The 17,510-nt window shown below is 40.2% G+C and overlaps 1 protein-coding gene across 4 annotated transcripts in view; it reads right to left on the reverse strand.

Moving 5' to 3' along the window:
- Positions 1–17,510, reverse strand: part of CFAP92 (cilia and flagella associated protein 92 (putative)) — a 92,704-nt gene that overhangs the window by 62,839 nt on the left and 12,355 nt on the right. For all 4 annotated transcript variants that reach the window (XM_042857426.2, XM_024111168.3, XM_005309781.5 and 1 more), the window contains 3 exons: positions 12,045–12,252; positions 10,627–10,758; positions 7,721–7,832 (listed from right to left, as the gene is read on the reverse strand). In XM_042857426.2, the coding sequence (XP_042713360.2) occupies positions 7,721–7,832; positions 10,627–10,758; positions 12,045–12,252 (452 nt within the window). The remainder of the gene's footprint in view (positions 1–7,720; positions 7,833–10,626; positions 10,759–12,044; positions 12,253–17,510) is intronic.

The raw sequence follows: 17,510 nt of genomic DNA on the forward strand, positions 1-17,510 counted from the left end.
AATGCTACATTCAATGCTCATCTCTCATAACATGATATACATGAGTATATCCAGAATATATATAGTATATCCAGAATATAAGCTCCAGAATAAATTTCACATGATTTTTACTAAGATAATTTTCTTATTAAATACTTTGCTGGAAAGTTTCAATCTGCTATGTAGCAATTATTTGAAAAACGCAGATAGCAATTATTTTACAGTTCCAGGAGGAAGGGGCGGGAGCTTGCACAAATTCCATGTTTATTAATATAGATTCTCTCCAAGGATATGTTGCAAAACCCAACGTCTACTCTGAATATGGCAGTAGACTCAAGAAATTTAACCATATGTTTAATTGTAGGCACATACCTAGTCCAATGATTTCTAAGCCACATTTTCATAGCAAATCTTTGAATGATGGCTAATAATACATTGAGTACAGTTAATTCTTTGACAACAAATGTATTCTGAAGTTCTGCCTTTTCCTCTCTACTCAATATGGAGGAAGCAATCCAGGAGATAGTTGACAGAGATAACAGAACATGAAAAACAACAAAATCATGCTACACTTTTCAGTATCTTAGGGCTTAGCCTTCCGCACGTACATAACAACCTGATATCCAAGAAGAAACAGAGATATTGCATAGTCTATTTCATAAAGAATCCTGCCAACGTTTGGCAGGATTTCACACATCAGGACAGCTCAACACACTGTAGGGTTCTCTGCTTTCAACAGCACCAATTGCTCACAGGTATCATCACTTTGCACATGCTCAGCCTTGGAAAATTCTACTCATCCCTGACCCATCTATGGTGGGTGAGTAGATTTTGTGCCAGGGCAGGTAAGCTTCCCTAACAAATATACAAATCTGCACTTGTGGATGATTGCAATATGCATGCCAGGTAGTTTGGGGCTAACTCTACCCCTTTTACCAGCACAGCCACCTCTCCTCAGGCCGTGTGGCAAGAAAATTCTTACACATTAGCCATGTTCCTATATATTTCATACCCTGGTATTACTGTGTCCCATTGATTATCATCATTCTACCAAGTTTCTGTGACGCCTATTATATCAATATTCTCATTTAATACCGGACACTCATGTTCACCCATCTTAGCATTTAGATTTGTTTATATTTGTATACTAGCCTTATAAAATTTGTCAATATTTAGCTGTATGCCTTCATGTGATGAAACTGAATGGGACTCTTTTCATTTGACTGTTTCTCTCAGCTCCTACCTGTACTGTATCAACTTCTACCCTCTCTTCTTTACTAGAATAGAGCATGCTCTTTAATAAATCTTCCCCTGAGGGATGTGTCTATCCGAACCATGTTGACTTTTCCCCAGCTTAGTTTAAAAACTCCTCTACGACCTTCTTAATTTTACATGCCCGCAATCTGGTTCCATTTTGGTTTAGGTGGAGCCCATTCTTCCTGTATAGGTTCCTCCTCTCCCAAAAGGTTCCCCAGTTCCTAATGCTCTGAACACCATTGTCTCATCCACACAGAGACCCAGCAGTTCTGCCTATCTAAGTGGCCCTGCTGTGAAACTGGAAGCATTTCCAAGAATGCTCCCATGAAGATGCTGGACTTTAATCTCTTACCTAGCAAACCACATGGAGCTCATTTCAGGATGGGAGCCTAAAATTTCAAACACAGGGACATTATACATGAACAAAGCTAAGCAAAAAAATGTTGCTGAGCATTTGGACAGTGGGTGGGTACATAATAGGAAGATTTTAGTACCAGTGGGTAGGTTGGTTTCATGCCAGAGAGGCCTAGGTATGATGGAAGAAGCTTACATTTAAATATTGTTAGTTTTTATGATATTTTGTGAAGTTCTTATGAGTTAATATGAGCTATTAAAATAAATGAATTAATAAAAAGTGTAATTCATCCCCTGTTCATGATTCTCCTGGGGCGCCATATAATACCAACAGCATGAAACAGATCTCACATATACACTTCTGCTTACTAATGCATAGGTCTGTGTACAGTTGCTTTGTGTCAGTTTTGTATCTTTCACACACAGGCACAACCAATGGTAAGCCACAAAATACAGTGGCCTTAAGGTTCTCAGAAGTTTAATAGGGAGCCATATGATTTATTGGTATGGATTTATCCTGCATTATTAGTCATCAAAGAACAATAGCTTATGACATTCAGAAGAAGAGTGATAAAATTCATGAAATATGACTGGCTGCATGAAGTTTTTCAAAATCTGATATAAAGACTAAGTAAAATTGAATTTATATCCATGTCAGTCAAATAATAATTATGCTGTACAAAAGCTGTAGCAGCCAAAAAGACTAAAGGAAGGGTGGCTTACTGGGATCATTACCAGTGAACCAATACTGGAACATCATACATTGTTGCTTGAAAATAGTCTACACAATAATCAGGACAGTAACATGCTAGATTTCCATTTAATTCTCATGAAAGGGAGGCAAATGTCTAGTGTGACTACACCTTCAACTGGCTGTGAAACTGTTCATTGAAATAAACTGGCTTTCTAAAGCAAGACAACAATCTGGTTATCAGCTCTGCAATGCAAGAAGCTTTGAAAATCTGTTAATGGCTTATGTGAAATATACTTTTACAGAGAAACTACCATATTTGGGGGGGAGGGGGAATTCAAACTTGCCTCTAATTAATGTGAAATAGTCTAGACAAACATTTCCCCCAAAATGTATAAATATTACAGGAATAAATTGACTGTGAGCCAGAGGGTTATTATGGCCATTCTCCATGTATAGATCAGTCCTCACAATGCTAGGGATATGATAGAACATGAATACATGCAGGTCTCACTGAAATGAATCTAGGATTAAAAAAACCTCCCAGATTACTGACATATAAACACAGCGGAGATTCATGGACGTAACTGAAGAAGTGGACAAAAATTGTGATTTTGTTCCTATTAGTCTTTAAAGGGAAAACTTGCTACAGGAACAATAAATCTGATTTTTTTTTGATTGGCATGATTAAGAAAAGCATAGCATTGGGTGTCTATAGATATACTTTCTATTCCTAGCTCTACAACAGACTTTCTGTGTAACTTCAGCAAGTTGTTTAATCTCACTCTCTGCCTCAGTTTCCCCATCTATCTCATGGGGATTCATAAGGTTAACTCAATGGCTGTGAAGTCCTTTGATATCCTTGAAGGTATTATACAAGTGTGAAGTCTATATATTAAAATCTCAGTTAACCTTGCACAAACGTAGAGATTTTTGCATAATTGCAAACGACTCTACCTCAGACATTTTGGTTGACTAAAAAAAGCACCTAGTAGAGAAACAGTTTACTTTTTTCTTTTTAAAGCATACCTAATCCTATGGAATTCTGAAGCCATAATCCACCTGATTTATTATCTCTCCTGGGAGAATTCTCTTTCATCATGTAGTTTGCCTCAGATTCAAAAGCATCAATTACACACTTAAAGTGTGATTTAAGCATCCAAAATAATATCAAATTACCTGATTAATGGGACAAAAACAAAGCTGAGAAACATTTTCAGCATCACAGAGCAAGTTTAAATTCCTATAACTTTTAGAATTTATTACATCAGCAGTAAGAGAGATGGCTCATTGTTTAACTTAATATTATACAGTTACTTATGTGGGCTATCAAAGAATATTAATACAAAAGTAAAGCTATTTGATGGTTTCTGATAGCTAATTCTTTCAAAACACTGGCACAAAACTTAACTATTAAATAATAATTGCTATTAGGTAAATGTATGCATATGCCCTATTTACTATGTTTGTAGATGGATCTATCTATAAATACCAGGGCTGGCTGTATCTTTTTTTTTTTTTTTTTTAGGATTCTTCAATCACCCTAAAAATAATTTCACTGCTCACTTTGGTTTGTTGTTAACAGCCGGTCCCCATTTTCACAATATAAAAGCTACAGGTCACATTCTGCCTTCTATTATACCTGTAAAACCCTGAAGTCAATTAAGCTACACTAATAACTGAGGGCAGACTATGGCCCTGACAGTTTTAAAACTTGGCAGTTTCCCCTCCTCTCCTATTCTAGCTGAATATTAACTGCAAACACAGTGAAGCAAGCTGCTTGTCTAGAGGTCCAGACAGGCAGCTCCGAAGCAGCTAATTCTTTGGGACATGAAGAATCTTTAGTTTATCCTTGCCATTAAATCTTCCCACCGTTCCCTTCTTCTCTCGGAAATGTAAATCTCAGTGGTCCCAGTTCTGCAGTCACTCTATGAGGGATAACTGAATTGGAGAAGCATCCATGCAGTGACTAATGAATCAGGGCCAGAGTTGTGAATGTGGAAGCTATGCATAGCTATGGCACTGCATAATAAATAGTAATAGTCCACTGCATGGATTCACTGTGGAACAAATCTTCCCCTGAGAGCCCCATACATCCACATTTGGGGTTATAAAGTCAGGACAAAAATACACACACATGCAAAAACCACCCCTCTGGACACATACACTTCATTTATTTCTGATGTTTAATAGGCTGGGTATACAAAACTAGAGGTATTGTAATAGGAAGCCTTGATTATTGCTTTTTTTAAAAATCAGTAACAGAGCAGTGGAAGTAAATAACAAGCATAAAAATGTAAAGCTCTTTGGGATGCTCGGATAGAAGATGTTATAGAAATGTAAGGTGTCATTGTTACTAAGTCCTGATGTTAAGTATTGGAAGAGAGATTGTCAGAACACTTGCCTTTGAGCTACAAAATCTTCAATGACAAAGCTCATGTGAGGGGTTAGAAGTAAACTATCACACTGGGAAACCATCAGAACAATTAAATCTGAACACCGCAAGTAATAAGATGGTAGTTTTATTTGCCCCAATGAAAGAAAATGAACTGCTTTGAAAAGAGCTTGAAACATAAGAACATAAAAACGGCCACACTGGGTCAGCCCAATTGTCCATGTAGCCCAGCATTCTGTCTTCCAACAGTGGTCAGTGACAGATGCTTCAGAGGGAATGGACAGAACAGGGCAATTTATTGAATGATCCAGCCACTGTCACCCAGTCCTAGCTTCTGGCAGTCAGAGACTTAGGGACACCAGAGCATTGTGCTGTGTCCCAGACCAGCTTACCTAACAGCCATTGATGGACCTAGCCTCCCAGGAACTTAGCTAATTCTTTTTTTAATCCAGTTATACTTTTGGCCTTCACAACATCCTCTGGATATTTGTTCCATGGGTTGACTGTGTTTTGTGTGAGGAAGTATTTTTTTATATTTGTTTTAAACCTGCTGCCTATTAATTTCATTGGGTGACCCCTGGTTTGTGTGTTACGTGAAAGAGGAAATAACGTTTCTTTATTCACTTTCTTCAGACCATGCATGATTTTATAGACCTCTATCATATCCCCCTCAGTTGCCTCTTTCCAAGCTGAACAGTCCCAATCCTTTAAATCTCTTCTTGTATGGAAGCTGTTCCACACCCCCAATAACTTTTGTTGCTCTTCTCTGAACTTTTTGCAATTTCAAAATATATTTTTTGAGATTGGGTGACCAGAACTTAATGCAGTATTAAAGGTGTGGGCGTACTAGAGCTGCTGCCCCAAGTACCTGCTGGTGCCTGGAGCCGGCCCTGCTCCCACCTCAGAGGGTCCTAGAGCCCAGGCTCCAGCCCAAGCCCAAACATCTACACTGCAACTAAACAGCCCCTTAGCCCAGCTGGCATGGGCCAGCCACGGGTTTTTAATTGTGATGTAGGCATACACTTAAGATATGTCTTACACTGTACATTCTACATGGCAGTGTGTAAAGTACATACACTGCACCCCCCGCCATCCCCCATAGCATAGGTATAAATACCAGTGTAGATGGCGAGGCACTGCTTAGGCAACTAAAGTAAAAACATTTTGAACCCTGTGGGTATGAACCTTATATGGCTCTCTATATGCCCAAGCAATGCCTCCCCCATCTGCACTGCTGTTTTTAGCAATTTAAGTGTTCTCCGGCAGCTCCCTGCTGTCTGAGCCTTTCACTAACATGTGTAGCTACACACCTCAGTGTGGATGCAGCCTGTTTTGCACTGCGGCATGTAACTACACATACCCTACATGTTGCCAGTGGGTTGGCAGTGTAGATGTAGCCTTACAGTAGTAACCCATGCTAATGAGTACGGTTCCTAATACACATACATTGCTCAGAAGAGTCTACCAGTAGGGTTTGCTCTAAAGCCCACTGAAGTCAATGCAAGTCTTTTCATTGACCAGGCCCATAATCTTGGCTGTGTCAGCAATAAGGAAAAGAGTTCTGCATAAATCTTGCAGATGAAGACATTCCAAATGTTGTGTGATAGAAAGTAAAATGGTCTAAGAATCTGATGACAAGATATATTGTACATATGAACACGGGAAAGATTTTTAGAAAAAAGATGAAAACCCTGAGGAAGTCAATAAAAAAAATGCAACAAACTGTTTTGTTTTTAAGATGTTGAACTGGAAATGCACTCCATTTGTTGAATTATTTTTACTTCACCAAAGTGCAAAGCTTTCATTTAACAATGGATATTATGGGACACAGTCAATTTGATTTCTTTTAAATTGACTAATTTTTAAAAAATTATTATTTCCACTGCCCTGAACTCTATAGGCTTTTGTAAATTTTAGGATGTTGCATGTTTATTATCAGGAAAGAACATTACTGATAATTGCATCAGACTTCAAAAACTATTCAGCGATTCTGAGTCATTAAACTGACAACATGACAATTGCTCTTGTAAATAAAGCAGAATTTAGCCCATGAACTTCTTAGTTACAGCAATGTAAATCCAGAGTGATTCCCACTTGTTTCAAGGGAGTTACCCAACATTTACACCAGTGTATCAGAGCAGAATTTGGCCTTGTAAATATCTGTATTTACAGAATTAATCTGTTCAGCTCACAAGTCAATGGTGCTTATTATTGTATACAAGACTTTCTGCAAATAAGTCTTAATGTTGTTTCCATCCTCACCATTTGAAAAATGTTCTTCCAAATGGCATATTTCAGTACTAAACAGTTTATGTAACAGAACACGAATAAAATAAGACAACTGAAATAAAGCTCTTTGCATACTAAAGTTAGGCATATAGCCGAGAAGAGACTGGGATTTATAGCACTGCATTCTCACAAACAACAGCTGTCCAAACTTCTCACAATTTCACCACAATCTCACAATAAAAGACCCACCTGACATATTCAAAACAACACACTGAAACCAAGGCAAAAGCTTTCGCCTTCTCAGCTTCCACTCAGCGATCATCTATTTCCACATACTTGGCTACCAAGTTCCACGTTCTTGCCATTTCATCCCATTTTCTCTCTCTTGCCAAGAGCCGTTATCACATTTCCTAGTGCAAGCATCTAGTTTTATTCACACTGCCTAATTCTGGCAATTCTAAAGCCACTGGACTCAGTTGAAAGGAAAGTAAGTGTCTGGAAATAAACAGGTTGATAATTTTATAAAAGTAACACGTTTGTATTTTTTGTGAAAGGTACTTTCCCCAAAATAAACCACACATAGCTTGATATTTTGGTCTAAAGGGCGTTTTAATTATGCTGTTCCTTTGTAACAGTTAATATAACTCCAACATATGTGAAAGCAAGAAGTCAGAGTTAGCAGACCCTGAAATCAGAGCATAACCATGACAACCCTTAAAAAAACAGCTGCTTTCAATTTTGCTTAAATCATGTGAGCATATCCCAGGACAAGTGTGGTAATAACCTCCTTGGGGGTAGTCAGAAGGCATTCTTACCTCACTGAAGGAAAGTCATCTGTCCTTGAGGGAGGAAGTAAAGATTGGAAAACAGAAAGGGATGCTGGTGCCTCATACAGTTCAGCTTCCTCCAGTAAAGACTTACTTTCCCCTGAGGTAAAAGAAGTTTCACGTTTGTTACTAATATTTCCTTTTTCAGGGCATCCCGTAAGACTAGTCAAAATACAACTACAAACCTCTCAGAAAACAGAAAAGTATGTTACCTACAGTAGTATTTTTGGAGTAGTGACGTGCCTAGTGTTGAATAGTGTTTGTGTTTAGGTCAGTACTGACTTTGCTGTCGGGATCTGTGTGTGGAAATTCGTGTATACTAAGGGATAATATATTCCTTTTTGCTTATTTATGCCAGATGTTACTTTACTTTAGTCAGATTTTGTCTCTGATATTACAGCTAATATTTATACAAGATGAGCACACATGCTCAATATTATCGGCCAGATCCCCAGGCTGTGTAAATCACCATAGCTCCATTGGCTCCACTGCAGCCAGCTGAGGATCTGGCCCTGTCTGCTCTCTATGTACTATCAGTATGGTACAGGATGTCTCCTGAGCTTAGAATTGAATAAAGATTTAATTAAAAGATAAAATAGAGCAGGAAATTCAAAAAGTTGCAATTTATTAAAGAAAAAGTATTGTGCAATTTTAGCAGTGAAATTCTGCATCCTTGAGGTTGGTAATTAGAGCAAATTTCTAATTAAATATGTGAGGATATTCTACCAGCTACGCGCAAAACCCTGCCAACACTGCCTGGAGGAATTGAGCAAGGAAGGGGAGTGGAGAGGTACTGGTTGCATATCTGGCACAAGAGCCATTCTGCAGCTACAGGAAACAGGCAGGTTGCAATGTGCTGTTTACTGCTCTACTGAGTAAGAATGGCCCAGCAACTGGCACTTTGCAGAGCTGGAGAAAGCCCACTTGGAGACTCAGTGTGTGGACTGACACCGTAGCTGGATGCAATCCCAAGTGCTCTTGAGCAGTAGGGCTTTTAAAGGTCACACACTCTTTTCTCCCTAGTATAGTGCAAGGCAGGATTTAGCCTTAAGAGGGGAGAAATACATTTGAGTGTAATATTGATATATACCTACAGTCATGCTATAGTGTACCACCCTCAGCCAAGCTAAATCATTCTCCTGCAGGAGGGGATTACTCTTAGCAAAGGACTCCCTAACAGGAAGCCTAGGCTGTACTGTAACTTACTAGAGAATCTATCTGTGCCAAGCAAAACCTTAAGTCCTAGCAATGGGCACACATGCTTCTTGGTGACAATAAGGTTGTTCTGTGTTGTTGGTTACGTATAAATAATAACATATTTACAGCAACATTATACAACAGTTTATGGCCAGAAGTGCAGAACTCTCTATTTAGCTGAAACTGGAAGGGAACTCATTTAAATAAGAAAAATGCAATTGTCCAAATGGAAATTGGCCAAGACACTGTAACAAAAATCTACCTGCTGCAGGCAACAACTAGATAATTTACACACCTACGCAGATAAGAAGCCAGAATTGTCCTTCCATTCCAAAAACACAGGCTTCTACCACTTGAATTATCTCCCTTGCTGGTCAGAGTAACAGGTCCATTAGCCTCTATGTGGATCAGCCACTAGATGGCACTATTGCCAACATACAAGTACATATATACAGAGAGCCAGTACATTACAGTTGATGCTAACACCCACCACTGACATTGTAACGTTTTCCACTGCACCTTTATTGATCTTTAGTAGTCAGAGTCTCAGTTTTACACCTCCATTTGAAAAATTGCAAGCCCAGTATCATAGTCTAAGAGAAGCAAACAGAATTCTAATACTACAATTTTTCATTAATAAAAAACAGGAAAGTACTTCCCTAAGAAACATTTAAGTCAGAACAGGGTTATGGAGGTTCACAGGTGGTTCCTCTCCAAACAGTACTACACCTCTACCCCAATATAACGCTGTCCTTGGGAGCCAAAATATCTTACCGCGTTATAGGTGAAACCACGTTATATCGAACTTGCTTTGATCCGCTGGAGTGCACAGCCCTGCCCCCCACGGAGCACAGCTTTCCCGCATTATATCCGAATTCGTGTTATATCGGGTCGCGTTATATCGGGGTAGAGGTGTATTTGTTACACACACACACAAAACTATGTTAAAAGAACATGAAAAAATGCATAGTCAAGCACAGGCAGTTCTGGCATTTCCTAACTTTTCAGTGCTTGACTCTGCAACCTTAACAACATTCTGTTAATAGTTTTGTGTGTGTAATTTCCTAGGTTTATAGAAAAGCAAACTAAAAAGACAGATCCCCTCATGGCATCCTAGTGAGCCCTACATAGGTCATCCGCAGGGTTAGAACCTTTAGGTTCACAGAACAGTCCTTTGTCACTTCAGCTAATAGAGTAACTGGTAGCAAAAGTAGCCATGAGAGGGGGATCAGAAACACTTTGCCAGTGGGCTTCACAGATATTTGCTGATAGTAGATGAATGGTGAAACTCAGGAATCTTGTGTTCCACTCCAGGTTCTGGAGGGAAAAGTGCTCTAGTGGATATACATTCCTTCTGACCCTTTTCCCCTTGCCTGACCCCTTCTACCTGCATCCTGTCCAGCCTCTGTGTCAGTCATGCCACTCCTTCACCCAGTCACTCTTCTCAGTCCCCACACTCAAGCCCTCAACTACTCATGTCAGCCTTAGTATCCTTGCCTAGCCAATTTCAGTCTCTCCTCTCGGGCTCTGCATTCATGTTTCAGTCTCCTTGCCTAGCCAGTTGCAGCCTTTCTCTCAGGGCTCTGCATATGAATCCCAGTTTTTCCAGTCCCTGCTTCCAGCTCCCAACCCCCATTTCCCTCTCTGGGCTCCTTATCCCAGGGTGCCCACCCAGCCTGTGTTCATACTGTGTTTACCTGCTGCAAAACCCATTGCAGGTTTCTCTGGTGCACTGGGTACCTTCACACCTTTAATTTTAACACAGCTGAGTTCTGGCTGATTGTCCTCAAAGAGTTTTCTTTGCAATAACACTGTATATTTTACTCCACCTGGAGGGGGAAAAGGTAACAAGAAATTTCCATTCAAACTTCTTCATTTTGCCTTATTTTTGTTGTATTTTAACTACTATTCAGGCCTCCCTTTTGGATCACAGCAGGGTAAGTGTCTCTTCCACATCATGCTCTCCCCTCCCCGTGATCCAATGGAACCCACTTTATGAGTACACAGCTCTGTGGGTTTGGAGATAAAGGTCAAGCAGGGCCAGAAGGTTCCTTCCAAAACCTGCAGAGGTAGCTAGCATAAGTGGTTTTCACTCTTTGTGCTGTATAACAAACTGAGGGGGCAGCTGAGGTTCATAGGTTCAGATTAGTCCTGCCGGAGAGGCAAGAAGCCATGGGAACAGATGAGAGAAATTGACCTCTAGGCATAGATTCTTTATGGAATTGGGAGGTGGAACCTCTGGCCTCTCACCCTTTTTGCCCTCACCTTGCTGCATAAGTGACTGGCTCCAAACTCTCATGCCCTCCAGAAGAATCAGCAGGAAACACTGAGTTAAACACATGAGTTTCCACTCCCAACAATTGCTATTTCCTGGTAGATGAGAATTACATGCTCGGATTGCTTTGACAGATAGGAATCTAAAGCTTCATTAAAGACCCTTACTAACAGATCCTTTATTCTGACAGAACTCTCAGTATTTGTTCAAATATTTTATTTGGTAGTGACAACTCACTTAAAAAAAAATCCACAGAGCAGTCTACTTGCCAGCAATTGAAATGTATACATAAAAATATCTGGGGAGATAAGGACAGCATTTTTTATTCCACTGAAATACATGGAACTGGAAGAGCTTTCCTGAGCAAATACAGCTATTTTATTATTAGAATAAAAATGAGAAAAGGAAATGAGTGCAACTTTGAAACATTAGTACTCCTTCCCTGGGGGAGGGGCCTGATCACTAATTTTTTTTTTTAAAGAAAAACTCAGATTATAAATCTGAAACTGCAGTTCTACACAGGCACGATTTCAGAGATCTGCCTCTAAGTTCACTGGGGACAAACCTGAAGATTTCTTAAAATATGAACAAATAGCAATCATTCTTATGGGGTTCACATTATACGAATCTGAAATAACCATCTAATAAAATTATTAAACAGTGGGCACACGCAAGTTGGTTATGGAAAACAGAAGTGATACGTTAGCAATATGATGAATTACTGTAATCCTGTATTAAAACTAAAAATAATATCCTTTTGTTTTCTTGTTTGTGCTAAACCTCCTTTCTCGCAATACATTTTATAAGGACTGTGGCTATTTAAATTAATACTTAACTTACCAATAGCATCTGAATCCTCTACCTGCGAAAAAGGAACCCTGGGTTTACTAAACCTAGCTTTTGCAGAAACTTTGTCCTTGGTATCCCATATTGTCAGAGTTACTTTGTGATCTCTCAGTTTTATTAGAAACTCGTTAGTAACATGAATATTAATACTGTGGTTCCAGGACACCCATATTTGGTCATTTTCAAACCACGGTTTCACAACCTAGGAAGAACACAGAGTTGAAAAACATTAATGAATGTGACAAGTACTGAAGAAAGATTCACACAATGAACATTCTGTTGCCATTTAGCTGCAGATATTCAGGGGAAAGGATCCATTAATGACCATATTTTAATTGAATTTTTAAAGAGCCTTAGAATTACAAAACACCAGACGTGCACAGGGAGCAGTAAAACATTTGATTAATTCAGGGGGGCATGGATTATACAGCCAGTAGATAGAGAGAATGGAGTAAAGCACGATATAGCACCCCATATAATTTTTCCCACTCAGAGAACAATTGGCCATCAGCTGGGATAGAGGTAACAAACTACATTAATAAAGATATGTGCTAAAAACTAATGAAATTGTTCTTAAAGTGTAAATTAAAATTAGATCATGCTGGAGGTTATCAGAATCTTTTAAAGAGATCTTGTACATAATTATGAGTCTATGTGTCAGCTGACTGTCACAGCAGCACATTTTGCTGAACTAAGTCAAAATGGCTATATCAAACCAAATTCTGATTTTGCAAAGATGTGGGATCAGAACAGAAGTTAAACTGCCAATAAGAGGAAGAACATATATTGAAGACTGAATGATATACTACAAGTTTGTATGTATACATTTTTAAATGTTGACATAGTATAAATGAAACGAAAGCACAAGTGCTAAAATCCACCCTATATTCTACAATATACTATGTCATGTGTCTTTGGTTTCCAGGAATGTAACTCTGACATCTTTTATCAACATGCAATTGACTTTAAAACTTTGTGTTGTCTGGCCAGGAGGTGGAAAAAAAACCTGAATCTTAAAGAAATGGGCAAGAAATCAGACAGCCAATCAGAAGGGCTGGGAATACAGAGGAAAAGTTGACAGAAGCAAGATACAAGTTGGCCTTTTTGCATCGACTGTATGAATAAGACATTACATAATCCAAGTGAAAATGTAAAGCCTGCAACCCTTACTCATGGGAAAAGTTAATAAGCCTACCCAGGTGAGTAAGCAGGATTTGGTCCCAAATCTATTTCCAAAAAAAGCCTCAAAACCTTTCAGATGCATATTTGAAAGCAGAAATTTGATTTTATATATGAAATTTAAGTGGTAGCTAATTTGTCAAGACAGCTTGAACCAATGAAATCACTGGGACTACTTTGGTAAATAAGGGATACAGGATCTTGGAACAACAAATTTCATTTCTGTGAATTAGCCATGGCTTCTGGGACATCGTTCCTGAGCACTCTCTTTCCTCCAGCACCCCCCAATCCTTCGTTATTTATAGAGGATCTTAAATGGCCTAATACAAAATATCAGATACATATTTCTAGCCGTCATATCATCACCTATTGTATAGAGAGAATGTCATAACCTAAGCTTCACTTCTTTTTCACTGGCTGATTTTTTGCTGCTCAGCTCCCTCCATCTCATTGATTTTCCCCATCCCATTGCAAAACACTGCTTGAAACACACTTCCTCTAGGTTTCCTACAACAAACAAGGATCTGACCTTCCTTATTTTTCTGATTGCTGTTTGCAGTGTTGTTGTAGCCATGTTGGTCCCAGGATATGAGAAAGACAAGATGGGCAGACAATATCTTTCATTGGACTAATCACTGTTGGTGGGGACAAGCTTTTGAGCTTCACAGAGCTCTTCCTCAGGAAACCCCTCTTCTGGCCTTTAAACAACTCCCCAACCTTGCCAAGCTCATCAATCAGAAGCTCGCTCCCCACAGACCAAGGTAAACCAATTCAATGAGGCATCTGACCTTTCCAGAATAATAGATGCAAAACCTGCAGACATATCTCCACTGCTCAGATGATCAATATCCTCCACAATGCACCTTTCAAGCTCTATGGCAGTGGTCTCCAAAGTGGGGTGCGCAAGAGGATCCTTGGGGGTGTGCGGCAGGAGGAGCACTTTTTTTTTTCTCTCTCTTCATCCAAGCGTCTTTTTTTTTTTTTTTTTTTGCTTTCGAAAAAATGGTAGAGCCGACACGGCAGGGGGTGTGTGCTCAAAAATTTTTTTACTAATAGGGGTGCGTGATCAAAAAAGTTTGGAGACCACTGCTCTATGGGTCCAACATATGCCTATCACAACATAGAGTGTACCTGATCTAGTGCATCAAATGCCCCCAAAACAGCTATATGGGTGAAACCAGACAATCACTATGTTCTCAGATGAACTCACACAGAACAATGATAAAGAGACAAAAACACCTTATCACCTGAGGATGACCACATTTCACAAAGTGATCACTCCATATCTGGCCTTTCAGTCCTCATCCTCAAAGGCAACCTGCACATCATCTTCAAAATAGGAGCCTGGGAACTTAAATTCATAACTCTGTAGGAGACTAAAAATCATGGTCTTAACAGACACACTGGTTTGATGGCTCATTACAACAATTTGTAACACACACTGCAGCCTACTAACCGTCCTTTATCCTAGAACTGCAGTGGTGTTACGTGCCCACTTCATTTTAAGTGGTCTCCTACGGCATGTGTGAACCTCTTAATCTTAATAATCTGTTCCACTTTGTATTTAGCTGTGACACTGCTTCTCCAGACCTAAGGAAGAGCTCTGTGAAGCTGGAAAGCTTGTTCCCTCTACCAACAGAAGTTGACCCAATAAAAGATATTACCTCATCCACTTTGTCTCTTACTTTTCTCAGGGCATGGCTACACTTGCAGATGTAGAGTGATGTGAGTTAAACCCGCCTTCGGAGAGTGCAGTAGGGAAAGCGCTGCAGTCTGTCCACACTGACAGCTGCTTGTGCACTGGCATGGCCATATTTGCGGCACTTGCAGCGGCATTGTGAGTGGTTCATTATGGGCAGCTATCCCAGCATGCAAGTGACTGCAACGTGACAGGGAGTGTGTTGCGTGTATGTGGGGGGAGAGAGAGTGGATTTTTGGGGGGCTGAGAGCATGTCAGCATGCAGTCTTGTAAGTTCAGACAGCAGCAGACCTCCCTCTCCCCTCTGCCTCTCTCTCTCACACACAGCATTCCATAGTAATGGTTGCTTTGTCTTGGAGCAGATAAGCAGCCGGCTGTCAGAAACAGAGCTTTCAAAGGCCATATCCACATTCCTGCAGTGATTCAAAACAATGACAAGGGTGGCCACTTGACTTAAGGGGATTATGGGATGTTTTCGGAGGCTGATCACAGCGCAGTAATGCAACACCCCGTTCACACTGGTGCCACAGCGCTCTAGCAGGGGTGCATCAAACGTTATTCCACTCGCTGAGGTAGAGTACCAGGAACGCTCTAGCCGCGGAGTCAGAGCCCTCTACGTGCCTTGCCAGTGTGGACGGGGAGTGAGCTAGTGCGCACGGGGCTCCTTTATTGTGCACTAACTAACAAGTGTAGCCAAGCCCTCAGTCACTCACTCCTCACATTCTCTAGTATCCTCATTTCTACTGTGACTGCATAGGAAACATATGTATAAAGGATGCTTTAAAACTATTATAGGTTAAATATGCACTGAGCCCTACACTAATTGTTACCCAAACATTTCCACTCTAAAGGTGCATTTTCTCTTTTGAATAACTTTGCCAATGCATTACACTTTTGGATCAAAATTTAGCATACCCGTTTTTAATCAAGGGGCAAATTCTTTTTCCCCCTGAAAATTTCACTACAAACAGTTCCGCTGTTCTCCAAAATAAATTCAGTTTTTCCTCCTAAAGAAGTTTTGCCCTCTTTTATTTCATTAAAGTGATGGAGTTCCTCACTAAAAGGTGTAAGAAACTTGAAAAATGCCAGGTTCGTAATGGCTGCCCCATTGATGTGCCTTTGCATGATTCAATGAAAATCATATAAGATTTTGTAATTTTTCCATGTTTAAAAACGTTTGTACGTGCAGAATGATTTCTGTTAAGAGATAAAACTTACAAATCATTGGCAACAAACAGATGGACATTTAGAAATAGTGTGGGATGTTTAATTGAAAAGATAATTTCATAAGGAAAGACAAAAAAGGGGGGGGTAATATCTTTTATTGGTCCAGTAAAAGACATTACCACACTCATAGACTCATAGACTCATAGACTTTAAGGTCAGAAAGGACCATTATGATCATCTGGTCTGACCCCCTGCACGCTGCAGGCCATAAAACCGTCCCCGCCCCTTCCCTGGACTCTGCTGCTGAAGTCCCCAATCCTGTTATTAGTGACCTCAATCGGCAGAGACCCTCCTGCTAGAGATCCCTGCCCCATGCTGCGGAGGAAGGCGAAAAACCTCCAGAGGCTCAGCCAATCTGCCCTGGAGGAAAATTCCTTCCCGACCCCAAATATGGCGATCAGTAAGACCCCGAGCATATAGGCAAGAGTCTCCATCCTGACCCCTTTTAGCCATTATGCTATTTACCTACCATTGCTTGGTTTTCCTTGACAACTATGTTTTACCATTAAACCATTCCCTCCATAAACTTATCTAACTTAATCTTAAAGCCAGACAAGTCCCTCGCCCCCACCGTTTCCCTCGGAAGGCTGTTCCAATATTTCACCCCTCTGACGGTCAGAAACCTTCGTCTAATTTCAAGCCTGAACTTCCCCACGGCCAGTTTATATCCATTCGTTCTCGTATCCACGTTAGTACTAAGCTGGAATAATTCATCTCCCTCCCTTGTATTAATCCCTCTAATATATTTAAAGATAGCAATCATATCCCCCCTCAGCCTTCGCTTTGTCAGACTAAACAACCCAAGCTCCTCTAGTCTCCTTTCATACGACAGGTTTTCCATTCCTCTGATCATCCTAGTGGCCCTTCTCTGCACCCGTTCCAGTTTGAGTTCATCTTTTTTAAACATGGGAGACCAGAACTGCACACAGTACTCCAATTGAGGTCTCACCAGCGCCTTGTACAACGGAAGCAGGACCTCCTTATCCCTACTAGATATACCTCGCCTAATGCATCCCAAGACAGCATTGGCTTTTTTCACCGCCACGTCACACTGTCGACTCATAGTCATCCTGCGGTCTACAAGGACCCCTAGGTCCTTCTCCTCTTCCGTTACTTCTAACCAATGCGTCCCCATCTTGTAACTAAAATTGTTATTGGTCATCCCCAAATGCATCACCTTACACTTTTCACTATTAAATTTCATCCTATTTCTGACACTCCAATTCACAAGCTCATTCAAGTCTCCCTGCAGGATATCCCTATCCTCTTCCGAATTTACAACGCCTCCCACCTTCGTATCATCCGCAAACTTTACCAGCCTACTCCTGCAATCGGTTCCGAGGTCAGTTATAAAT

This window comes from Chrysemys picta, chromosome 7, assembly GCF_011386835.1.
Source record: "Chrysemys picta bellii isolate R12L10 chromosome 7, ASM1138683v2, whole genome shotgun sequence".
NCBI lineage: Eukaryota > Metazoa > Chordata > Testudines > Emydidae > Chrysemys > Chrysemys picta.